The sequence below is a fragment of the Arachis stenosperma genome, chromosome 5 (assembly GCF_014773155.1).
Source record: "Arachis stenosperma cultivar V10309 chromosome 5, arast.V10309.gnm1.PFL2, whole genome shotgun sequence".
In the NCBI taxonomy this organism is placed as follows: Eukaryota; Viridiplantae; Streptophyta; class Magnoliopsida; order Fabales; family Fabaceae; genus Arachis; species Arachis stenosperma.
The window spans coordinates 125,131,190-125,158,066 of record NC_080381.1 but is presented as its reverse complement, the minus strand read 5'-3'; the positions used below and the strand labels follow the sequence as shown (position 1 = coordinate 125,158,066).

General features: G+C 30.6%; 3 protein-coding genes and 1 pseudogene across 3 annotated transcripts; all 4 read right to left on the bottom strand.

The window, feature by feature from the left end:
- Nucleotides 1-797: 797 nt before the first annotated feature.
- Nucleotides 798-4,668, bottom strand: LOC130979519 (probable serine/threonine-protein kinase SIS8; annotated as a pseudogene).
- LOC130981322 (pentatricopeptide repeat-containing protein At1g62680, mitochondrial-like) lies at nt 4,624-5,500 on the bottom strand. The gene is made up of 2 exons (XM_057904918.1): nt 5,210-5,500; nt 4,624-5,088 (listed from the first exon to the last, which is right to left on the bottom strand). The coding sequence occupies exons 1-2, from the start codon at nt 5,498-5,500 to the stop codon at nt 4,624-4,626; spliced, it is 756 nt and encodes a 251-aa protein (XP_057760901.1).
- Nucleotides 5,501-12,058: 6,558 nt separating this feature from the next.
- On the bottom strand, nt 12,059-16,196 carry LOC130979517 (pentatricopeptide repeat-containing protein At1g12300, mitochondrial-like). The gene is made up of 4 exons (XM_057902977.1): nt 14,417-16,196; nt 13,228-13,569; nt 13,019-13,123; nt 12,059-12,921 (listed from the first exon to the last, which is right to left on the bottom strand). The coding sequence occupies exon 1, from the start codon at nt 16,067-16,069 to the stop codon at nt 14,579-14,581; it is 1,491 nt and encodes a 496-aa protein (XP_057758960.1). The 5' UTR covers nt 16,070-16,196; the 3' UTR covers nt 12,059-12,921; nt 13,019-13,123; nt 13,228-13,569; nt 14,417-14,578.
- A 3,294-nt stretch (nt 16,197-19,490) lies between these two features.
- LOC130979520 (uncharacterized) lies at nt 19,491-21,250 on the bottom strand. The gene is made up of 4 exons (XM_057902982.1): nt 20,899-21,250; nt 20,482-20,556; nt 20,187-20,366; nt 19,491-20,100 (listed from the first exon to the last, which is right to left on the bottom strand). The coding sequence occupies exons 1-4, from the start codon at nt 20,957-20,959 to the stop codon at nt 20,030-20,032; spliced, it is 387 nt and encodes a 128-aa protein (XP_057758965.1). The 5' UTR covers nt 20,960-21,250; the 3' UTR covers nt 19,491-20,029.
- Between the last annotated feature and the right edge of the window lie 5,627 nt (nt 21,251-26,877).

The window sequence follows — 26,877 nt, the reverse complement described above, 5'->3', positions numbered from 1 at the left end:
AATTTTTTAAATTTCTATTCTTATTATTTTTACAAAAATAATATCACGTAATTAAATATATGTATATAATAAAATATTAAAATACTTTTATACTTTTTTCCATCAAATTTAAACCAAAAGATATTATATTTACGAGTTTGATAAAAATATAAACAATATTATTTTTTCCAGTACGAAGAGTGAAAGAGTTAAGCTTTATTTAGTAAAATTTTTACTTTTTAAAAATAGTTTATAAAAATAACTTTTAAAAGATAACTTTTAAAAATGATAGCATTTATATTTGATAAATTAAATTAAAAATAATTTTTAATAAATACAAGTAACAATAACATTTAGTAAACTAACTTTTAAAATTTAAAAATACAATAATATACATTAATATAAAAATTATATTTAGATATCATTTAATTAATGAAATTATATTAAGTTTGTAATTTTAATAAGCAAAATTATTTTTAAAAACTTCTATCTTATGCTTTTAAAAACACTCCTATCTTTTAAAATTTATAACTTTGTAGATGATTTTTTTATTTACCAAATACAAAATAAAAAATTGTGTTTTTCAATAAAAAAATTTTTTTTTAAAATTTTACCAAACCAAGCCTTAGACTTGGCCCCATCCAAATTAAAAAATGAAAAAAAAAATAAAGAGCTTATCCAATTTGCATTTACAGCACCAAACAATTTCCACACACTATCAATTTTTCTTCCATTCAAGCTACAACTGCAACATCTCATAATTTATGCATATCAAAATTTAGAATTGATTACAGCAAAATTACAAAGAATTGTGTACACAAACAAATGGTACAAACTGATAATGACTCCACTGCCAAAAAAAAAGTTACAAGTAAATGGGAAGAAAGAAATAAAAAAAAAAAAGGAAAGGAAAGGGACAAGACTGAAAAGAATCACAGGACTGAATGAGCAAAAATACTATACAACTCGTCTTCCCATCATTTTCTTTATAAGCAAAAATGGAAAAAGATATGGTTAGCTGAGTCTGCACCAACTCTTATGACTGAGCCTTCTCATGGTTTCGGCACTTCAGATTGAGAACCAATGATCGGCTTGTGCAATGGCTTCAGCGCCGCCATTATTTCTGTAGTTCTCAACTTTGGATATCTACCATACACAAGACTGAAAGAGTATCATATAGTCACCCCATACAAAAGAGTATCATATAGTCACCCCAACCATGATTGTAGGTTAAGTATTATAAAGGTTCCTAAAGCTTAAACATTTGCAAGGGCATCCCTGAATATGCGAAATATTTTCGACAAATCCCTATAGTCTAGAAGTTTTCAATTAAGTCCATATACAGTACAAATATTTTTCAACCAAGTCTTCTAGTTTAAAAATTGTGTAATCAAGTCCCTATCATGCATAAAAATCTTAGAGAAAACTAGTCGTAATCACAGGGGTTTGTTGAAACTGGCTTGCACTTTATAAGGATTTTTTATTTAAAAAATGGTTATATTGAAACAAAACTACCTTGGCAACATCAAATGTGTATTCCCTTTCATGTGATTTCATATTTGATAGAACAAGCCGTTTTCAGAATGCTATAAGCAAGAGTTCTGATATCTTAGAATAAGGATAAAATGATTGAAGAGTACACTCACGTCTGCCAGCATTGCTTGATAATATCCGTGATAGCAGGGTCCATATCATCTGGAATGACAAGGCAACGATGCTGGAAACTGACAGCACCCACAACTTGCATCGATTCATTCCACCCCAGGGCTGTTGCAAAGTAGAGAGATCCCATAATATGACTCCAAAGTATAAACATCGCACCTGGATATCCAATCACCACTTGTTATAATCATAAAATTATGGATGCTTTAAAAGTGTGGCAAACCAATGAGAAGAACGACGAGACAAGGAAGCAAAGAACAAGTTATATATAATAAAAATTCCAACTTATTTTTCCCTATGCCAGATGATTTAGGTTAGAGAGGAACACAGACTATGAAATCCTCCTCCACAAGCAAAATAAAGAAAAATTTAATGATGAAAACCAATGATAACTGAGCTTACTTTTCATTTGAAGGTTCATTTCTTAACACTTCAGGCACCATCCACTCGGCCTACAACATGTCATAAAAAATGAATATATTGCAATGCCAAACAAACGCTTAGCAGCAAAACTAAATACGTGCAGAATATCGAAACTGATCACGCATACGAAAGAGAGGAGTTTGAGGTAGAGATGAAAAGCATGTAGTTACACTAACGCCCCATTTGGCAATTATCAGAGGACACAGACCTATTTGAAAAAAGGAGACAGCGAAATGCACAAAGTTTCTCTTCCCTAAGACAAAATTTGCCCAATTATCTCTATCTCTCCTGTCTTTATATTTTTTGTCCAGAAAGGCAGAAACTCTTACCAAACAATAACTCTAGGCCTCAACAAAATTAAGGAAGATTTGCTCATTTGTTACCAAAGACCATTCATCGTAGTAGAGTGAGTTGGTAAAGTCTAGAGAAGAGTTACAAGAGTTAGTTATGAGAGAACTGTTGGCTGTTAGAACAGTGCCAGCTACGTAGGAGAGCTGTTAGTTACAGCTATCATAACTAACTTAAGAACGAACGGGCTGCTGTGTCTTTTGTACTAGCTTGCACAGCAAGCTACTCTTCTCTATACATAAGCACAGATTAGTGATAAGCTCACTAGTAATGCAGATCATAAATTTCTTGTCTTTCTCTTCAAATCTTCTTTTCTTTCTCACTCTCTGTTTTCTTCCTTCTCTCATTCTCTCAAACCCTATTCAATCAACATTTTCTTGGCACGTAGAACTAGTAATTGTATTATAAATTGAACATAAAATAAGCCCGGTCTAAAGATAGGTATTCATCATCACAAAAAGATTAATATAGCATGCCAAACATAATGAATTTTTAAACGGCAAGAATCTCCTGGTTTTCCAAATTTTTTGTTAAAAGATAATAGCAAATGCCTCCATTTGTGTATGTTTGTATATCTTCAGAAGAATATAAAGCACAACGAACATAAAAAATATGCAGCAAATTGTAGAACAAGAACATGAAAAAACGAATAATTCAGAAGGCAGAGGGTATGACACAGTATTTGAGCTTAGAAATAAGGATTATGACAGCTTACTGTTCCTGCAGTTGATCTGGAAGAAAGGAATGTACTGTGCTTCATTCTTGATAATCCAAAATCACATAACTATACGAAAGAAAAAAGAAAGGGTGAAAAAAAGCAATTAAACCATATCTACGGGTAGCATTCAGCATGCTATCAAGAAAATTCAATCATGACAATTAGTTGACACCTTCACAACCCAATTTTTATCAACAAGAAGATTTAGTGACTTCAAATCACGGTGTACAATCACTGGAGTGCAGTTGTGCAAATGGTTTATTCCTCGGGCCTGTAGATTCGAAGAGATATATGTCACGTCAACTGAGTTTCACTGATTATGGCAATAATTTGCTTAATGAAACTACATCGCAATAAAATAAAACAGAATCTTACAGTATCGAGGGCCATCTCAACTGCCTTTGCTCATCTAATTGATTGTTTGGCAGATGAATTAGTCTGTACAAACTTCCTCTGCATAGCAAATATAAAGTTCAGACTTCAGAGTCATTAAAAGTAATCCTTCCAGAACAACATTAATCAAAATAATAAATAAATGCAAAGAAATCCAGCAAATAAAATCAAATTCAATTTCAAAGAGTTCTGTATTGTTTCACTTGTAACACCTCCGTCACAACAACACACAATGGAACTCCAAGTCAGTAAGAGTTTTTTTAAAATGCTAACAATCAGAGAGTCAAAGAAAATGGAATAATGTCTACACAGGATCTTAGACAAGAAATAATGAGGTAATTCATCTAAGAATTAAGAGAAAAACATCCTCTGGAAAAGTACTTCATAATGTACATATTTTCAGCAGGTACTTAAATAAATCCTTAACAGGTACTTAAATTTCCTTTTACGACAATTCCTGGAGGATCCAATCCAACAAACAATAGTTCATGGTTGCTTATATGATAAAACAGTCATAGGAATTAGCTTGATTTATATACGGTACCTACAAAGATTAGGAAAAATAAGTTGCAGGGCAAAATAGCAGAGAACAAACAACAAACAACAACACAAAATGTTCAATCTTTTTAGTTTTGCTTAGATTGTAGCATGATAAATATATGATCTCATAGAATAACAGTAAAGAACACTCTATTGCTATAAAGAGATCTTAAACACTAAATCTGTAAGCTATAACTAGGAATATCATCTAAAAAATCAATAATGTAGTGGAATGAAAAAGGATGATAGCAATTGCAAAAATCGAAAGTGCAAAATTAATTAATGTTATGACATTGCCAAAGTCCTCTGACCCAAGAGACACAGAATTTACAAAACTATGATACATATTCAGCAACATTGAGATGTAATTTCAATTCGAGTTGATGTATCTTACCTTCTTTTATCAATTCAATAAGCCTCTAGCAACCATTTCCCGAAGAAGTTTCTCTGCCATGTCATTCTCATCTTTTTCAAACAAAGCACGAATAACAGTTTCAAAAGTCACAGCATTTGGTAAGCAACCATTGTGTTCCATTTCCGACAGCAGGGCCAATGCTTCTTCAAACAAGCCCTCTCTGCAGAGCCCATTGATCATAATAGTGTATCCTCACATTTGGAGGATAGCCTTTCACAGAAAGATCTTTAAAAATCTCTTTTGCAACTACAAGTCTTCCACCTTTGCATAGGCCATCAATAAGTACATTGTACGTCCATATATCTGGATCAATGCCATTCTCTTTCATTTGCTTGAATAACATAAGTGCCTTGTCAACTTGTTTGATATTGAACATCCCATCCAACAAGGAATTGTAAGTGACTACATTAGCGGGTGGACCTCTTTCGTGCATCTTGACAAGAAGCTCCAAAGCACAAGAGATTCTCTTTGATTTGCTCAAGCCATCAATAAGAGTGCTGTAAGTTACCGTGTCTGGAACCAAGTTCTTGTGACGCATCTCTTCGAAGAGATTCAAGGCGTCATCGATCATTTTACTTTTGCAAAAGCCATTAATCATGATATTGTAACTCTGAACATTAGGAAACACTTATTCTCGGCCATAGTGTTGAATAAATATTTTGCCTTATTTACCTGATTAAAAAACATATCCATCCATTAAGTGGTATAAGTAACTACATTTGGTTTCACACCAGTTTTGCCATTACAGCCAATACACTCTTAGCATCTTTGATCTTTCCTTCCTTGCATAGCCCATCGATCAAAATACTATAGGTATGAACATTTGGAGTAATGTTTCTAAGCACCATATCACTTAACAAATCAATGGCTTCCTTATATTGACCCTCAAGACACAATCCAAAAATGAGAACTGTATGTGTAACATCGGGAGAAATTCCCTTAGCAAGCATTTCAGAGAATAAATGAAAAGCCTGACTTACAAGTGTATCCTTGCAGAGGCTATCAATAATTGCATTGTACATGAAGACATCAGGAGCAATGCCATAACGTGGGATGTTCTCAACACTTGAATAGCAGCTGATGTGTGTCCGGACTTACAGAGGCCATTGATCAAGGTCCATAAGTGACTTGATTAAAGTGAAATCCATGAGCCAGCACTCTGTCATGAAAGCGCACTGCTTTTTCAACACTACTAGAGAGACAGAGACCTTTCAGGATTGTTGTCAATGTTACCGTATTAGGTTGATAATCCATTCTGAAAATCTTGGCCAATACAGAGAAAGCAAGCGTCATACGACCCATGCCGCAACAACAATTAATTACGATGCTCAAAGTAAATAAGTCGGGAGCGATTCCTTTGGCTTGCAATTGCTTAAAAAGGGAAATGGCGGTGGGGAAATGGTTGGTCTTGGCAAGAGATCCCAAAATCTTGGTGAATTGGATGATGGATGGAGGGCGACGCATAGAGAGCATGCGAGTGAAGGAATCAACAGCTTCATCAACTTGGCGAGTAGAATGAGAGTGAAGGGATGAAGAGGAAGGGAAGGAAAGAAAATTAGGGATTTGAAGAAGAGAATACCTAAAAATGAAAGTGAACCTTGAGGTTGAGGATGACAACATTTTAGTGATTCGCACTTTCGCTGTTGTCTAAGTTTGAGGGAGTTTGCTAACCCTGCGGAAATAGTCCTACGGCTCCTACCCCCCTCCCCCTCCCTGTCACCGATTTAATCCTAATGACATAATAATTGGAGGTCTCCATATTCCACGCCCGTTTTATTTTTATCAACCGAAAAACTACCAAAAATATCCATAAAATTTACAAACGCTAACAAAAGTACCTATAAACGGAAGAAATTAATGATGTATTTATAAAAGATGGGTTTTGTTTTGTATGACAAAAATATCTAAACCCTAATTTTTTTGTTAATTTTTTAATAAAATTTTTAAACTACCCTCACTCTCAACTTTAACTCACTTTTTCAACCTTTCATAACCCAACTTGTACCTTTAAAACCTTTGTCATGGAGTCTAAAACTACTCCTATAATAGACCAGGCCAAAATCAATAGTGATGGTAGTGGTAGAGGACTTCGACCGATTCCTAACAAATAAATTTAGTATGGTGAGCTTTTTTCCATTTTTTTCGCCAATCCCTTCACACAAAGAAAGCCCTCAAATTAAGAAAAAAAGGAAAAAAACAAATGAAACGATTAAAAACTGTTCTTTTATGATTCTTTCTCTGATTCTTCATCGTTATTGATTGATTCTTTTGTTAATCTCGGTACTGCAGTCCTCTGTTGCGTTATTATCCAAAATTTTCACCATAAAAGGTTCATTTCATCTGGAGGCCTGCTATACATACAAGTCTTTTTGACTTACAAGTCTTACAAGTTGCTAACGGGCCTTTTAATGTGTTATTCATCCGTTTCTTGTTTTCAAAGCGCTACATTGTATTATGAACGGTTCCTCTTCCTCTTCCTCTTCCTCTTCCTCTTCTTCTTCTTCATTTTTTTTCGATTTTCATGGTTTCTGAAATCAAGTTTTTCCTCTTCCTCTTTCTCTTCTTCTTCCTCTTCCTCTTCCTCTTCTTCTTCTTCTTCGTTTTTTTTCGATTTTTATGGTTTCTGAAATCAAGCTTTGAAATCGTTTTGAAGAAGAAGAAGCAGAAGAAGATGAGGAGGAGAAAGAGAAAGAGTTCTGAATTATGCAACGAATTTTGGGTGTATTTCTTAAATCATTTGGGTGTATTTCTGTCTCCTTTTGAAGATAATAGAACTTCAGAATACACCCAACGAACCCAATACCCAAATGATACAAAGGATTTACACCCAATACCCAAAGGATAGGATTACAGAAATACCCACCAAAAGATTACCTACCCAAAGGATTTAAAATACACCCAAATTCGTTGAAGTACATCTTATGCATAATTCAGAACTCTTCTCTTTCTTTCCTCATCTTCTGCTGCTTTCTTCTTCAAAAAAGATTTTACCATGAAAATCGAAAAAAAAAAAACGAGAAGAGAAGAGCGTAAGAGAAGAGAAGAGAACGAACGAAAAAAAGAGAAAGAAGAAAGAAAGAAGAGAAAAGAAAAAAGAAAAAGAGAAGGCAAGAGAAAGAAGGAGAAGACGAAGAGGAAGAAGAACGGTTCGAAGCGCGTTTTGAGCGTTAGTTTTAATTAGACTTGTAAGGCTTACAAGCATTAATCGCTTATATGCGAAGAATTTCTCTTTCATCTGTTGTAGGAGTAGTTTTGGATTCCATGACAAGTTTTAAAGGTGCATGTTGAGTTATGGAAGATTAAAAAAGTGAGTTGAAGTTGAGGGTGAAAATAGTTTAGAAATTTTATTAAAAAAATAAACAAAAAATTAGGATTTGGATATTTTTGTCATACGGAATTCATCTTCTATAAGTACATCATTAATTTTTTCAGTTTATGAGTACTTTTATCAGCGTTCGTAAACTTCATGGATATTTTTAGTAGTTTTTCCTTATCAACTTTATGAATTGGACCTAGATACCAAATAAATTATAAGGCTTGGGGAGTAATGGTTTCATTTCATCAATCATCGTGCTCGAGAAAAAAGGTGACCCATCAAATAATAATAATAATAATAATAATAAAAATAATAATAAATTAATTATTTTGTTAGTCTTTATAATTAAATTAAAATTTTAATTAAGTCTTTAGAATTTAAAAAATTATAATTAAATTTTTATATTAAATAAAAATTTATAATTAAATTTTTATTAGTCATTATTTAAAAAAATATAATAATTCTAAAATATTTATTTTTAAAATAAATAGTATTTTTTAACTAAAAAAATAGAGATAATCTCATTGAAAATTTTAATCTAGTATATGAATTTAATTATAAACTTTTAAATTAATTAAAGTAAAAACACACTTGCCAAATTTTTGTTGGTACACTTAATATATACCTATTTGTAAAATTTTATTCAATTCTATATATTTTTTCGGGTAAAGTGGAAGACCAAAAATATTTAATATTATACTAAAAAATAATATACTAAAAAGTTTATACTTAGACAATATTCATACTCTAACAATTAATTAGAGTTAATTTTTGTTTATGCCTCTTGATAATTGTTTATTTATATTAAAAAAGCTATCAAACAATATTGACAAATCAACTTATAATTAAATTCTTATATTAGATAAAAATTTATAATTAGATATTCATTAGTTGTTATCAAGTGCAACAAGACTCATTCGATTTGGTGTTGCAAGCTTTTTTATTTTGTTGGCTGCTACTCTATTTTAGATAATAGTCCAACAAAATTCATGTATATGAATCTTTGTTTATTTGATGCTGAAATTTTTATTATTATTATTATTATTATTATTTATTATTATTATTATTATTATTGGGATGGGGGCTTGCTTGCTTCGATGAGAATATATTATGAGATTTCACGTCATCAATTGCAACCAAAACACATATACTTAGAGCGATCATAAAGCAATTCAATGATTTTTTAATTCTTTGATCATTTTGCCATATTATAGTATCTTCAATATATTAACATTTTTTGAGACAAAGAAAGCAGAATAGATTCTGCAGAATTGGAAGAAGATAGTATCCTTAAACATGAATTCTATAACAATCTAACTAGTTAAATCGTTATACAGTTGTATATTCGACCAAAAAAGTTGCATCCGTAAATATTTGCTGGGATTATCTGTGACTGAAGGTTAACGGGTATCCGCACGTAAAATTTTCACGGAGATGAGGATTCATCCCGCCAAATAAATAGAATCGGGAGACAGAAATTGAAATTTCTGCTCTACGTGAATGTGACTTTTTTATAAAAAAAATTATTTAAATACCCTTATATATATAACAAATACGATAGAAATAATAATATAGAATTTGTACTATAATGACAAAAATTACATAACATGTATAGGTTATGATGGCTGAGTAAGTCACGTTGACAAAAACTGATGTAATTGACTTTTGAAATAAAAATTTACCAAACAAATAATTTTAAGAGTGAATTATCAATCTGGTCATGTCCGTTTTTCAGAACGACAACGCCATCTCTCAAAAAAAAAAAAATCCACTTCGGTTCCTGTTCTTTATTTAGTGACACAACGCGGTCCTTATAACTATTTTTCCGTCAATTCTAAACAAAAAATGATGACGTGTCAGGTTCAAAAGTGAACAAGGACTTAATTGTCTCTAAATTTAAATTTGTTAGGAGTTTATTTGTCTATATTTTTTAAACGATATCTTTTTCAAATTAATTTTTTATTCATTATATTAATATTCTTTTTCAATAAATTATTAAATATATGGTATAATAAATACAAACTAATTAATAAATTATTCAAATTTAAAAATATTATTTATTATGAAACTAAATAAATAATTCTCAAATATAATTTTTAAATATATAAATAATAAAAATTAAAATACGGTTAATATATTAATAATAATAATAATCCTATGATATACTATTAGTATTATGATCTAGATAATTTTCACAATAAATTAAAAACTAATAAACATATTATTTGATATATAATAATTTTTTTTTGAGTAATAACAACTTTGATTTTTTATTTCTCTAAACTAAATTAATAATTTTATTTGATATTTTTGCCTAAAATACATTAGAAGTAGGCTACTAATACTAAATGAAATATATATATATATATATATATATATATATATATATATATATATATATATATATATATATTATGAAGACTATTTAGAAACTCAACAAACTCAAAGCATCAATAATATTAATAATACATATTGTCATAAGGTTATATATTGATGAAGATTTATCAATATAAGAATAATGTGGATTGATTAAAATTTTACGTATATTAAAATTCAATTAAATTTACATATATTTTACTCAAAATTAAGTATTATAATCTAGATAATTTTCACAATAAAGTAGAAACTAATAAACACATTATTTGATATATAGTAAAATTTTTCTGTGTAATAACAAATTTAATTTTTTATATCTTTAAACTAAATTAATAATTCTATATTTCTATTTGATATTTTTGCATTAAATTAATAACCCTAACATCATAGGATCATTATTAATGTATTAACCGTTTTTTAATGTTTATTATTTATATATTTAAAATTATATTTGAGAATTATTTATTTAATTTCAATATAAATGATATTTTAAATTTAAATAATTTATTAATTAGTTTGTATTTATTATATCATATATTCAATAATTTATTGAAAAAAAATATTAATATAATAAATAAAAAATAATTTAAAAAAAATACCATTTAAAACATAAAGACAAATAAATTCCTAACCAATTTAAATTTAAAAACAATTAAATCTTTGTCTATTTTTAAATCTGACACGTCAATATTTTCTGTTCAGAATTCAAGAAGAAACGGTTACAAGGACCGCATTGTCTCACGAAATAAAGAATAAGGACTGAAGTGGATCGTATTTTTTTTAAGGGATCGCATTATCATTCTAAGAAATGGATAGCGATCAAATTGATAGTTCACTCAAATTTTAAAGTAAAGCATGAGTATTAAATTTGAGAAGAACAAAAAAAGTCCGAAGATGCTGGAGGTGTAGTACTATTATTGGAGTCCTGAAAGTGTTCACCATCGTTGAATGATGGTGGTAAAAAAAAATTATTTGGAGAGAAATTATGATAGAATGATGATCGAAAATTAGGAATTGGAAGGATATGTGCAGGGAAAATTAGTATTTGGAGGCAAAATTAGCGAACACTCAAAATGCAAATTTTTCTTCAGATATTGAACCAAATTTTAGTTTAAAAATAAGTGAAAATGATAGCGATATGATTAAAGATCCTTTGAAAAAATGGAAGCAAACATAGAAAATTAAGCCAAGTAAACTCAATAAGAATGAGATAGATAGGTATTTAGAAGATGATGTAACCAAAGATTTTAATAGATTTGATGTATTGAGGTGGTAGAGAAGAAAAACACTTGAGTATCGTGTTCTCATGACTAGAAATATATTAGTCATTCATGTCTTTTACTGTAATATCTGTTTCTACTTTCTAAATATATTGTATTAACTAGACTATATCTGAAGTCACATGACATTATTATTAATTTAATTCAAATTCAATAATATATAAGACAATAATAAACAATATAAATCAAATTCAATAATATAAAAATTAGTTACATGTACAATATAATAACTTCTTATAAATTGATTAGGTGAAACTTAACCTATGATATTTTGCAGGAACTAATACTAGAAAATTAACAATAAATAATAAATTATCATATAATATTGACACAAAAAAATTATCATATAATATTAGTAAATTTTATATTTACATTTCATAATAAATACTACATATAAAATATACTAGCGGTCACAATTTATAGCGCCAACAATTACCAGCACCAAAAGTTTTAATATAGTTAACCATTTTTTCTTCTGCTCCAAGGTAGAATCGCAACTTTTTAATGACATAACAAAAGTTAAATTACCTATGCCTACAAATGGTAAAACCTGAAAAGAACTGCATTGTAGATTGCATAACGAAAACTGAAAAAAAAAAAATTAAAAGTTACTATTCAACTTGAGCTCCCATTTTGTATGTCAGTGAAAATGAACAAAGAATTGGTTAACTATATTAAAATTTTCCCTTCCTGTAGAGTCTCAAACAACTCTTGATGACACAGCCATCTTGTTCTTGATGAACTTGCAAATTGCAATATCCAAAACACATTGCATATCATATACTCTCACCATAAAGCAAAATTATTCCCTTTGCAGTATCAAATGTTTGGAGTACTGTTTGCTCAAGTCTAAAACTGTTTTATGCAGCACGCACCACACAAAGTTAGAATGGAAGTATATAAATGAAGAACCAAATTATAATGCAAAGATTGGCTTTGCAAAGTTTATAGCAACAGCAATATTTCATCCGTTTGAGATGAAGTGATTTTTGAAGTTTAAAATCTAGTGAGTATGGGTTCAACTAGAAACCAAATTAGTTTAGAAGAACTCTAGTGTCTCATAATTGATTCCGAAGGGGCCAAAAGCCAGTTAAATTTATACATATAACATGGTAGATTGGTATTTACCCATATGTAAATGGAGGACTCTTGGATCAAAAATCAACAAGCATTATCTACTCAGATGTTAATTCCTACTAACTCACAACTAATTTGGGTTAATCAACTCCTAAACAAAAACAAGCAATGGAACCAACAGCTCATCGCAGAACAATTCAGTACAGATATTGCACAGAATATTTTACAAACTGAAATTGGGGAAGGGGATGATTCAGTTACCTGGCCAAGGGAGAAAAAGGGTTGCTACACCGTGGCTTCAGGATATTTACTGGCACACTAGTTCTACCACCCTCCACTCGAGCTGATGCCACTCCACTGCCAGCAGAAGAAGCTCTAGACTTCTATTTGGGACCTGAAAGTGCAACCGAAAATAAGAATCTTCCTCTGGAAAGTAATGCACAAGGGATTGCCAGTGAACCAACAACTCCATGGAAGAATCAGAACAATACCCCCAACCTGTCGAAGGTGTGTCGCGATGGAAGAAACAGTCCAACACTACATAATTAGCTGTGGTCAGTCATGGTCCACTTGGCTCAGATCCGAAATTGGAGTCCCTGGAAGTCAAATGGACCAAGAAGTATGGCAACGGTGGATGGAGTTAACTGAGAAATTGAAAAGAAGCAGAAATGGCGTGAAGAAATAGAGAGAAGCTGCAAACCTGATGTGGGAGATATGGAAGGCTCGCAACAGATTCATGTTTGCCGGTGAAGAGTTCGATAAGGCTTGTGTCCTTGAACGAGTCAGAAGGAGTGAATCAGAATTCCAAGCATGCTTGCTTGACTGAGGAATGCAAAGAAGATGAGAAATGTCTGAAGAAGAAGTTTTCACTTTACTCTTTCCTTCCCTTTCAATGTTGTTTCCTGATTTAGATAAGTTTCGTTGGGAAATCTCTCTTTTAGTCTTGTAAGTGGTCCATCGTGGACCCAAATCTTAATTTTCATGAAATGAAATTCTACCTTTGAGAAGAAAAACAAGGATGAAAGCCATGTCAAGCCTCAACCTAAGTCAACCACCAGTACAAGATCAAAAGCAGTTTCATAATATGAAATATTCAGCAATAAAGCTATATCATAGTCCAACATCTAATTGAAAATAAATAATAAATAAATAAATGCAATAATTATGCAAATAGATTTACCAAATAAAATCAACTGCAATTCCAAAGAATTCTATATTGTTTCACTTTTAAGTTTTAACATTCCCATCTCAAACACCACAAAACAAAACTCCAAGCTAGTAACTTTTTTCAAAATGCTAATAAACAGAGACAATAGAATAATGTCTACACAAGAAATAACGAGGTAATTTATCTAAGAATTAACAGAAAAACATTCACCGAAAAATTACTTCATAATGTACATATTTTCAACAGAAGCAATTTCCAAGCAATACAACTGAGTAGCATTATTTAAGAAAATGGCCAAAAATTTTGAGATAAATGAACCATATTAACCTTGACTCGATGTTGCTTAGGTTGATGAGAAAAGGGGACATGCATTTTTGAAGGTGGGTTTATTTTTAAGATGGAAGTGAAAACTATATAGCCTGAGAATAAATCCTTATTACCTACTTAAATTTGCTTTTACAACAATTCCCAGAGGATTCAATCAAATAAACAATAGCTAATGGTTGCTTATGATAAAACAGTCATAGGAATTAGTTTGATATATATATATTTGGTCCCTACAAAGTTACGGAAAAATAAGTTGCACAACAGAATAACAGAATTATATTGATGTCATGGCATTGCCAAAGTCCTCTGACCCAACAGACACAGAATTTACAAAACTATGATACATATTCAGCAACAATGAGATGTAATTTCAATTTGAGTTGATGTATCTTACCTTCTTTTATCAATTCAATAAGCCTCTAGCAACCATTTCCCGAAGAAGTTTCTCAGCCATGTCATTCTCATTTTTTTCAAACAAAGCACGGATAACAGTTTCAAAAGTCACAGCATCTGGTAAGCAACCATTGCTTTCCATTTTTAACAAGAGTGCCAATGCTTATTCAAACAAGCCCTCTTTGCAGAGCCCATTGATAATAATATTGTATGTCCTCACATTTGGACGATAGCCTTTAAAGGAAAGATCTTGAAAAATCTCTTTTGCATCTATAAGTCTTCCACCTTTGCATAGGCCATCTATAAGTATATTGTAAGTGAATATATCGAGATCAATGGCAGACTCTTTCATTTGATTGAATAACATAAATGCCTCGTTAGGTTGTTGGTTTTTGAACATCCCATCTAACAACGAATTGTAAGTAACTACATTAGCGGGTTGACCTCTATGATGCATCTCGATAAGAAGCTCCAAAGCACGGGAGATTCTCTTCGATTTGCTCAAGCCATCAATAAGAGTGCTGTAAGTTACCGTGTCTGGAACCAAGTTCTTGCGACGCATTTCTTCAAAGAGATTCAAGGCTTCATCGACCATTTTACTTTTGCAGAAGCCATTAATCATGATACTGTAACTTCGAACATTGGGTGACACTCTAATTTGGGCCATTGTGTTGAATATATATTTTGCCTTATTTACCTGATTAACCAAACAATATCCGTCCATTAAGCTGTTATAAGTAACCACATCTGGTTTCACACCATGTTTTGCCATTACAGCCAATACACTCTTAGCGTCTTTGATCTTTCCTTCCTTGCATAGCCCATCGATCAAAATACTATAGGTACGAACATTTGGAGTAATGTTTCTAAGCCCCATATCACTTAACAAATCAATGGCTTCCTTATATTGACCCTCAAGACACAATCCAAAAATGAGAGAACTGTATGTGATAACATTAGGAGAAATTCCCTTAGCTAGCATTTCAGAGAATAAATGAAAAGCCTGACTTACAAGTGTATCCTTACAGAGGCTATCAATAATTGCGCTGTACATGAAGACATTAGGAGCAATGCCATACCGTGGGATCTTTCTCAACACTTGAATAGCAGCTGATGTGTGTCCGGTCTTACAGAGCCCATTGATTAAGGTCCCATAAGTGACTTGGTCGAAGTGAAATCCATGAGCCAGCACTCTGTCATGAAAGCGCACTGCTTTTTCAACACTACCGCAGAGACAGAGACCTTTCAGGATTGTTGTCATAGTTACCGTATCAGGTTGAAAACCCATCCTGAAAATTTTGGCCAGTACAGAGAAAGCAAGCGTCATACTACCCATGCCGAAACAACAATTGATTACGATGCTCAAAGTAAATAAGTCGGGAGCGATTCCTCTGGTTTGCAATTGCTGAAAAAGGGAAATGGTGGTAGGAAAATGGTTGGTCTTGGCAAGAGATCCCAAAATCTTGGTGAATTGGATGATGGACGGAGGGCGACGCATAGAGAGCATGCGAGTGAAGGAATGAACAGCTTCATCAACTTGGCGAGTAGAATGAGAGTGAAGGGATGAAGAGGAAGGGAAGGAAACAAAATTAGGGATATGGAGAAGAGAATACCTAAAAATGAAAGTGATCGTTGAGGTTGAGGATGACAACATTTTAGTGATTCGCACTTTCGATGTTGTCTAAGTTTGAGTTTGCTAACTCTGCGGAAATAGTCCTCTGTTTCCAACACCCCCCATACTAATGAAAGGTTTCCAGACTCCAGTCCCGTTTTACTTGGGTTCTATTGATTTTTTCTTTTCTTTTTTTTTTGCTTTTATCAATTTTATGAATTGGACGTATATACCATATAAATTACAAGGCTTGGGGGAGTAATGGTTTCATTATGTTCGAGAAGAAAAGGTGATCTATCAAACAACGACCACAACAACAATAACAATAAAATTTAATTATTTTATTAGTCTTTATAATGATCAAATTTTTAATTAAATTTTTTAAATTTAAAAAATTATAATTAAATTTTTATATTAGATAAAAATTTATAATTAAATTTTTATTAATTGTTATTTAAAAGTTAAATTGTACCATTAATTTTTATATTTTTACTAAAATTATAAATTAATCCTTACACTTTAAAAGTTTATAATTAAATCTTTGTATAAAATATAATTTTGTAATTAAATCCCCAATAACATTTACCATAAAAAAACGCACATTTATCATAATGTCCTCTTCTTTCTCTTTTCTCTTTATTTTCTCCTTTTTTTTCAGCATTTTTGTTCTTCTTCTTTAACAATAATACAACTTTAACAACAACAATGCCGAATTCATTGCTAATGACCAAATTCATTAACATACAATAAAAACCAAAATTAACGTCAATTATACAAACTACCACGATAATGTGCACTATTATCATGAATAAACTCAATTCAACTCATCCCAATTATATTTAAATTATCAATAATTAAAATCTTTTCCTCATCATCAATAAAATCCTTCTCTCTAACAACTCAATCTTACTAATCAAATCCCTCATAGTACGCCTATGAATCCCACCCATAAGCACATACCAATCCAAGAACTCACGATCCATCAACGTCTTTTCCTCCACCGCTCCAACACCATCATTGCCTTCATCCTCAAATGCACCGTTTTAAAATGCAGGAAGCTCCTCATCCTCTTCCCTTCCCATAACGTCTGCTAACGCCTCTCCGCCCTTCGCCATCCGGATCTTGTTAGGGACCATCCTAACCCTCTCGCCCTCGCAAACCAAACTCCATAGCGTCTCGCTTTATTAGCACCAGAACCACTCGGGTCCGTGGAGGATTTGGACACGGCGTGTGAAGCCGTTTTTGAAATTAATGGTGGTAGTGCCAGAAACATGACGTCATTTTGGAAAAATCAAAGACTCTCATTGAAGTAGGAACCAATTTGCAATTTCATTTAAAGTATAGGAATCAACTATGTAATTTAATTTTATTTAAATTTTTTTTAATAATTTTAAAATATTTACTTTTAAAACAAATAGTATTTTTTAATAAAAAAAGAGATGATCTAAGTGAAAATTTTAATCTAGTATATAGATTTAATTACAAATTTTTAAATATAAAAAATTAATTAAAAATTTGATAAAATTATAAATGTTAATAAAATAATTAAATATAATAATAATAACAACAAAGAGATATATTACCTTTAGAGAAGTATAATATCGACAGATAATTTTACTGTTTATGGTTTAGAAAATTTGTTGAATAGTATAAAGTTAAAAGAGGCTGAATTAGTATGTTTGAAGTGGTTAGCATCACACTTACCATAATTTTACTGATACACTTAATATACACCAGTTTATAAAATTTTGTCCAACTCTGCTATATATTTTTTCGAGTGAAGTGAAAAACCAAAAATATTTAATATTATGCTAGGAAAGAATATATTAGGAAATTTATACTTAGACAATATTTATGCTTTAACAATTAATCAGAGTTAATTTTTGTTTCTGCTTCTTGATAATTGTTTATTTATATTAAAAAAATTATTAAACAATATTGACAAATCAACTTATCATTGGGAAAAGATTGAATGGAATAAATAAAAAAATGTCACCTAAGAAAATATTGCACCCCATAGCTATCAGTTATTATCATTAAAATTAGGATTTAGGAACGCTAAATAATAATTTTTTACCAAGAAACAATGACAGCTCTTTAGGTCTGTTAATTTCAATAAATTTTTTTAAAGTGAATTCATTCAAGGTTTAATTATTTTGTTGGTCCAGTTTCGCAAAATTTTTAATTAGGTTTCTATACTTTTTTTTCTTTTTAATTGAGTTCCTGCACCAATTTTTTTTTAATTAGGTCTCTCTTAATAGTAATTGACTTAATTGTATAGAAACCCAACTAAAAAAAATTGGTGCAGAAACTCAAATAAAAGAAAAAAAAAAGTGTAGGAATTCAATTAAGAAAAAATTTGGTGCAGGGTCCAATTAAAAGAAAAAAAAATATAGAAACCTAATTGACAACTTCGCAAAACTATATGAACCAATAGAGTAATTAAACCTTCATTCAACAACATGTATTTCTAAACATGTTTTTTTTTTTCTTTGGGTAAAATGTATTTCTAAACATTAAGGACTTGGGAAGCTTCAAAAATAATTTTTTTGAGCTTTTAACTTATGAAAAGCGGTAGTATTAATATCTAGTGTAATTTTCAAAATCAAATTGTAGCTTTTTAAGAAGCTATTTAAGAGTTTATAGAAAAGTTTTAAAAAATGACTTCTCTCATAATACTATTACTTTTTATCAGATTTTTATAAAATAAACACTTTTAAAATTAAAAATCTAAACACAAAATAATTTATTTATAAGTTATTTTTGATATAATCATTTATTATTTAAGTTATTTTTTCAAAAAAAATTTAATTAAACTGTTTACCCAAACTAAACTTAATAGCTACTACTATTTGGAGTCTTGGACATACAATGGAAAACCTGCAGAAGGCCAAATCTGAGTCCTGATAAATAAACCCCCAAAGAGATTCTAATATACATCATTCCAAAATAATCTCACAAGAAGCAGAGAAAAAATATAGTAACAACAATCAATAAAATTAAAAAAACACACAAACAGGGTCTCGAGACCCATCCGCAGAAAAACTTCACTAATTATTTATCCTATAGAGGAAACAAAACTTCTGTAATAAAGCAGAAAAGCTTTTCAAGACTAAGTAGATGTATCTGCTCTAGAGTATGCTACCTCAGTTCATCATGTGAAGAAAAAAAAAAAGTTTCATTAGCATAGAAATAGCCGTTTATTATAATATCACATTTTCTTTACTTCTTTTATTTCACTTAAAAAACACCGATAAAAATTATATTTTATAGACAATAAATTACATGTAAATATTTTTATATAAAAATAATATTTAAAAATTATTAAATAATTTAATAAATTTAACTAAATTATTATTTAACAAATTTTAACTATTAATTTTATATAAAGATAATTTAATGTAAGTCTATTTTATAACATTAATTAAAAAAAGCAAATTGAAAAGATATATTTTCTCTTTGAATAAATATTTAAATTGGTCCTGAAAAATTATCCAATCTTCAAATTGGTTCTCGAAAGATAAAATTAATCAGAATTGTTCCCAAAATATTTACAAATGGTCACGTTAGTCCTTCCGTCTCCCCTCAGTTCATTCCGTCAATAACAACGTTAAATCTTCTTATGTAGCTATTAGTGTGTCATATCAGCATGACAGGTTGATGCAGAATAGCTGATGACAAGATATATTTAGAAATTTTTGTCAAATTAGTCCTAAAGAGAATAAACCCTAATCCCTTATTCTCGTTAAATGCCAAAGTTGTTGAACTGCATTATGGGCAGCGTCTAGTTGGCCAGAGTCTAGACAAGGATACAATATGGTTGAAAACCATGCATATTATGGTTGAAAACCATGCATAATATAATATATAGTCCTGCTAATAATTTATAATCCTCCTGCTACTATCTTCACCTTAAAAGCCAGAGACTTTGACTAAATTTCAAAGCTACTTGGTACTGTATAGTGTATTAAAAGAAAGTTGATGCCTTTAGCCTTGGGCTATTTAAACTCTATATTTCTTTCTGTGTGTGTTTTTGAAAGATTCTTGAAGATGAAAGTTGAAATTGAAATGATCTGAAAAATGTAAAGTAGCCTTATAAAGAATGATACAAAGAATGTTTTCATAATAAATAAATGCAATTCATATTACTACTACATACCTTCTGAAGTTCTCATTCCATTTGTGGAGAAGCAAAAATGGAGTGAAATAGACAGAGAATTTTGGGCAAACTGCAACGCTGCCAAACGTCTCCTTTGCATTTCTATTAGTTCTAGCGCTTGCTCCTGCTCTTCCATCAGTTGTCTCCTAAGAGATCTAACATCCCCACAACTTCTTGGAACTACAAAAAAAATTGAAAATGGTCATTTTAGTGACTAACGAGAGAATGATCACAGAACAAGTCTTATGAACAGGACAAGTAATATAGATTCCAAACAAGATAATATGATACTCACTTGAGTTCATTTCAAAATCTATGTCTATGTGGTGAGGTGAGTAACACAGAGTGCTGAATTCTATCAGCATACTTCCTGCAACCAAATTAAAGTTGATATGAAAAATTTCTTGAAAAAGAGGTATCTGTCAATATAACTAGCATGATCAAAGGATAAAATCAAATTACTAAATTTCATTCATATACAAAGGACGAAAGTAAATTAATTAATATATACTATTATCATATGTAAATTTCTCTAAATTAACCTTAAGATAATCAGATATTGATACAATTATACCAAGAAACAATCAAATTATAACAAGAACCCTTTCTAATGTCAAGTGCAATTGTACCCACATTTCAAGCTTAAATCCAGAGTTTAAGCATTCAATTCCAAGCTGAAAATGTAAATTAACCAAAGGAAACAAGGAAGTACCTTTCAATAACCTTTGACTTCTCCCGGTAAGGTTTAACAAGCACCCGAGACTCACGAACATAATGGGAATTCCCTTTGTCTAAAATGGTTTTAACAGTTTGTGGATCAATAAACGTCACAAAGCCAAACATCCTTTTCTGCTGGAGGTGAGAACCAAAGATGAAGAATTGGATTAGAGAGATATTCTGTTTTGAGAAGAAGGATGGAATAGACCGTCATGAAAAATGGTTGAAAAGGGTGACCGAAGAAAACGACTCCTTTGAAGCTTTTGTTGACATGGGACACTAACGCCCAGGTAAGTAAATGTTAGTGTGGTTTGTCAAATAATAGATGGAAAACCTAACGTGACTATTTTTAAATTTTTTGGAGACAATTTTGATTAGAAAAAATTTATTTTTTGGTGATCAATTTGAAGATCGAATAATCTTTTAGGAATCAATTTGAGTATTTACTCTTTTCTCTTTGTTACTACAATTAATCTATTTGAATTGGCTTCTCAATTACTTTTCTAAAAGAAAAAGAAATGTTGACTAAACTAACAAAAATTTATGTTTGATCCGCTAAAAAAATCATTTTAAAAGATAAAAAGTATTTAATTTAATATACAGAAAATATAAATTATTTTATATCTTAAATAACTATTCATATTATTTTTACAAATATAACACCACGTATTAAATATATGTATATAATAAAATACTAAAGCACTTTTATACTTTTTCTTTCCATCAAATTTAAACTAAAAGACATTATATTTACGAGTTTGATAAAAATATAAACAATATTATTCTTTTAGCAAGAAAGGTGAAGAATTTAGGTTTTGTTTAGTAAAATTTTTACTTTTTAAAAGTAATTTATAGAAATTAATTTTTAAAAGATAACATTTTAAAAATGATAACATTTATACTTAATAAATTAAATTAAAACTAATTTTCAATAAATACAAGTAATAATAGCATTTGGTAAAATAACTTTTAAAATTTAAAAATACTATAATATACGTTAATAAAAAAATTATATTTAGATATCAATTAATGTATAAGATTATATTAGATTTTTTAATTTTAATATGTAAAATTATTTTTAAAAAATTTCATCTTAAATGCTTTTAAAAACACTTCTATTTTTTAAAATTTGTAAGTACAAATACATAATCTTTCTTATATACCAAATGCAAAATAAAAAAATTTGTGCTTTTAAATGAAAAATAGTTTTTCAAAAAATTTTACCAAACCAAACCTTAGACATTATACTTAAACCCATCCAAATAAAAAAATGAAAAAAAAAAGAATAAAAAGCTTATCCAATTTGCATTTACAGCACCAAATAATTTCCACGCACTATCAATTTTTTTTTTTCCATTCAAGCTACAACTGCAACATTTCATAATTTATGCACATTAAAATTTAGAATTGATTACAGCAAAATTACAAAGAATTGTGTACACAAACAAATGGTACAAACTGATAATGACTCCACTGAAAAAAATTAAAGTAAATGGGAAGAAAGAAATTAAAAAAAAAAAGAAAGGAAAGGGTCAAGACTGAAAAGAATCACAGCCTTATAGGACTGAATGAGCAAAAATACTATACAACTCGTCAAGTCCCTAGTTTTCGACCAAGTCTTCTAGTTTAAAAATTGTGTAATCAAGTCCCTATCATGCATAAAAATCTTTAAGAGAAAACGAGTCGTCATTACAGAGGTTTCTTAAAACTGGCTTGCACTTTATAAGGATTTTTTATTAAAAAAATGGTTATATTGAAACAAAACTGTACCTTGGCAAGATCAAATGTGTATTTCCTTTCATGTGATTATTCATATCCGATAGAACAAGTGGTTTTCAGAATGCTATAAGCAAGAGTTCTGATATCTTAGAATACGGATAAAATGATTGAAGAGTACACTCACGTCTGCAGCATTGCTTGATAATATCCGTGACAGCAGGGTCCATATCATCTGTAATGACAAGGCAACAATGCTGGAAACCGACAGCACCCACAACTTGCATCCGATTCATTCCACCCCAGGGCTGTTGCAAAGTAGAGAGCTCCCATAACATGACTCCCAAGTATAAACATCGCACCTGGATATCCAATCACCACTTGTTATAATCATAAAATTATGAATGCCTTAAAAGGGTGGCAAAACCAATGAGAAGAACGACGAGACAAGGAAGCCAAAGAACAACACTTATATGTAAAAAAAATTCCAACTTATTTTTCCCTATGCCAGATGATTCAGGTTAGAGAGGAACACAGTCTATGAAATCCTCCTCCACAAGCAAAATAAAGAAAAAATTAATGATGAAAACCAATGATAACTGAGCTTACTTTTCATTTGAAGGTTCATTTCTTAACACTTCAGGCACCATCCACTCGGCCTGCAACATGTCATAAAAAATGAATATATTGCAATGCCAAACAAACGCTTAGCAGCAAAACTAAATACGTGCAGAATATTGGAACTGATCACGCAAACGAAAGAGAGGAGCTTGAGGTAGAGATGAAAAGCATGTAGTTACACTAAGGCCCCATTTGGCAATTATCAGAGAACACAGACCTATTTGAAACTTTTACCAAACAATAACTTTAGGCCTCAACAAAATTAAGAAAGATTTGCTCATTTGTTACCAAAGACCATTCATCGTAGTAGAGTGAGTTGGTAAAGTCTAGAGAAGAGTTACAAGAGTTAGTTATGAAAGAACTGTTGGCTGTTAGAACAGTGCCAGCTACATAGGAGAGCTGTTAGTTACAGCTATCATAACTAACTTAAGAATGAACGGACTGTTGTGCCTTTTGTACTAGCTTGCACAGCAAGCTACCCTTCTCTATACATAAGCACAGATTAGTGATAAGCTCACTAGTAATGCAGATCATAAATTTCTTGTCTTTCTCTTCAGATCCTCTTTTCTTTCTCACTGTGTTTTCTTCCTTCTCATTCTCTCAAACCCTATTCAATCGACATTTTCTTGGCACATAGAACTAGTAATTGTATTATAAATTGAACATAACATAAGCCGAGGCTAAAGATAGGTATTCATCATCACAAAAGGATTAATATAACATGCCAAACATAATGAATTTTTAAACGGCAAGAAGCTCCTGGTTTTCCAAATTTTTTGTTAAATGATAATAGCAAATGCCTCCATTTGTGTATGTTTGTATAGATTTAGAAGAATATAAAGCATAACGAACATAAAAAATATGCAGCAAAATGTAGAACAAGAACATGAAAGAACGAATAATTCAGAAGGCAGAGGGTATGACACAGTATTTGAGCTTAGAAATAAGGATTATGACAGTTTACTGTTCCTGCAGTTGATCTGGAAGAAAGGAATGTACTGTGCTTCATTCTTGATAAGCCAAAATCACATAACTATATGAAAGAAAAAAGAAAGGGTGAAAAAAAACAATTAAACCATATCTACAGGTAGCATTCAGCATGCTATCAAGAAAATTCAATCATGACAATTAGTTGACACCTTCACAACCCAATTTTTATCAACAAGAAAATTTAGTGACTTCAAATCACGGTGTACAATCACTGGAGTGCAGTTGTGCAAATGGTTTATTCATCGGGCCTGTAGATTCAAGAGATATATGTCGCATCAACTGAGTTTCACTGATTATGGCAATAAATGCATAATGAAACTACATCGCAATAAAAGAAAACGGAATCTTACAGTATCGAGGGCCATCTCAACTGCCTTCGCTCATCTAATTGATTGTTTGGCAGATGAATTAGTCTGTACAAACCTCCTCTTCATAGCAAATATAAAGTTCAGACTTCAGAGTCATTAAAAGTAATCCTTCCAGAACAACATTAATCAATATAATAAATAAATGCAAAGAAATTCACCAAATAAAATCAAATTCAATTTAAAGAGTTCTGTATTGTTTCACTTTTAACACCTCCGTCACAACAACACACAATGAAACTCCAAGCCAGTAAGAGTTTTTTTAAAATGCTAATAATCAGAGAATCAGAGATAATGGAATAATGTCTACACAGGATCCAGACAAGAAATAACGAGGTAATTTATCTAAGAATTAAGAGGAAAACATCCTCTGAAAAAGTACTTAATAATGTACATATTTTCAGCAGGAGTGATTTCCAAACATTACAACTGAGTAGCAATAATTAAGTAAAAGCAAAAAATTTTGAGACAACTGAACCATATTAAACTTAATTCGATGTTGCTCAGGATGAAGAAAAAAGGGGGCATGCATTTTAGAAGGTAGGTTTAATTTTACGAGGTGTTCACAAAAAAAATAAATAAACCTAATAACAATAAAATAAATAAAAAATTTTAAACACGTATTTTGATTGTTCACAAAAAAAAATTATAAATTTTTTGCTCTATCTTATTGCTATTGAAAATAAAATACGCTTATAATTATCTTATTTAATTCCTGGAAGATACAATCCAATAAACAACAGTTCATGGTTGCTTATATGATAAAACAGTCATAGGAATTAGTTTGATTTATATACGGCACCTACAAAGATAAGGAAAAATAAGTTGCACGGCAAAATAGCAGAGAACAAACAACAAACAACAACACGAAATGTTCAATCTTTTTAGTTTTGATTAGATTGTAGCATGATAAATATATGATCTCATAGAATAACAGTAAAGAACACACAATTACTATATAAGAGATCTTAAACACTAAAGCTGTAAGTGACTATATTAGCGGGTTGACCTCGATCATGCATCTTTTCAAGAAGCTCCAAGGCACAAAGGATTCTCCTTGATTTTCCCAAACCATCAATTAGAGTATTGTAAGTTACCTTGTCACGAACCAAGTTCTTGTGATGCATCGCTTCGAAGAGATTCAAGGCATCATCGATCTTTTTACTCTTACAAAAGCCATTAATCATGATATTATAACTCCGAACATTAGGAAACGCTCTACTCTCGGCCATTGTGTTGAATACATATTTTGCCTTATTTACCTGATTCACCAGACAATATCCATCCATTAGACTGTTATAAGTAACTACATCTGGTTTCACACCACGTTTTGCCATTACAGCCAATACACTCTTAGCATCTTTGCTCTTTGTTCCTTGCATAGCCCATCGATCAAAGTATTATAAGTATAAACATCAGGAGTAACGTTTATGAGAATCATATCATCTAGCAAAAGAACGGCTTCCTTGAGTTGACCCGCAAGGCACAATCCATAAATTAGAGTGTGGGAGAAATCCCTCGGCAAGGATTTCAGAATATAAATGAAAAGGCACCACTCACATAAAGTTGTCAAAAACAACTTTTTCTAAAGACGCCTACGTGCCAAAATCTATACCATATATTCTAAAACCACACTTTTAACTACACAACACTTAAAACCATAGTAGCCCTTTACAAGAAAAGCGTCACCTAATAAAAAAAAGTAAATTAGAAGATTTAAGAGAAGAAATAATTAAATTATCAAAATTAATAGATCAAAAACTAATGATTTTAACTAATGTTAATTGTAACGACACCGAATTCTTAAAATCAATACAAAATGATTTTTCTCAAAATCTTTATTTTACTATAAGTTTTATTGAAGAACTTAAAAAACATGAGAAAACTTATATTTCACATGGAATTTCTAAAAACTGCTACTATGGAAATAATTTCCCACATCTCTATCATACTTTTAAGGGTAAAAAACCTTAATAAGCCAAGTCAAGAATCATGTAACGTAAATACGCTAAAGCGAAAATCGTTTCAAATCATATTTTTATATAATTCGAACCATGCTGGTTCGAATTCCATTTCTACATAATTCGAACCAGCTTGGTTCGAATTACACACAGTAATTCATGGTATAATTCGAATTATGCTGTTAAAAAATTAATAATTTATTTAAAAAAATTTATTAAAAAAATTAATAATTTAAAAATTAAAAAAAAATATATTTTTATTTCATACGTTAAAAAAAGCTAACAAAATATTTAATTACGAGACTTCTTTAAAATATCAAT

Bases quoted from the DNA above. Each gene is read 5' to 3' on its own strand.
- LOC130979517 (XM_057902977.1), bottom strand. From the start codon at position 16,069: ATGTTGTCATCCTCAACCTCAACGATCACTTTCATTTTTAGGTATTCT.
- LOC130979520 (XM_057902982.1), bottom strand. From the start codon at position 20,959: ATGTTCGTGAGTCTCGGGTGCTTGTTAAACCTTACCGGGAGAAGTCAA. The intron at 20,557-20,898 runs GTACTTCCTTGT...ATTTGGTTGCAG, and splicing joins AAGTCAAAGGTTATTGAAAG to GAAGTATGCTGATAGAATTC. The intron at 20,367-20,481 runs GTGAGTATCATA...TTTTTTTTGTAG, and splicing joins AGATTTTGAAATGAACTCAA to TTCCAAGAAGTTGTGGGGAT.
- LOC130981322 (XM_057904918.1), bottom strand. From the start codon at position 5,500: ATGTACAATGCAATTATTGATAGCCTCTGCAAGGATACACTTGTAAGT. The intron at 5,089-5,209 runs GTGTGAAACCAA...CCTAATGTTCAG, and splicing joins TGGCTGTAATGGCAAAACTG to AGTTACAATATCATGATTAA.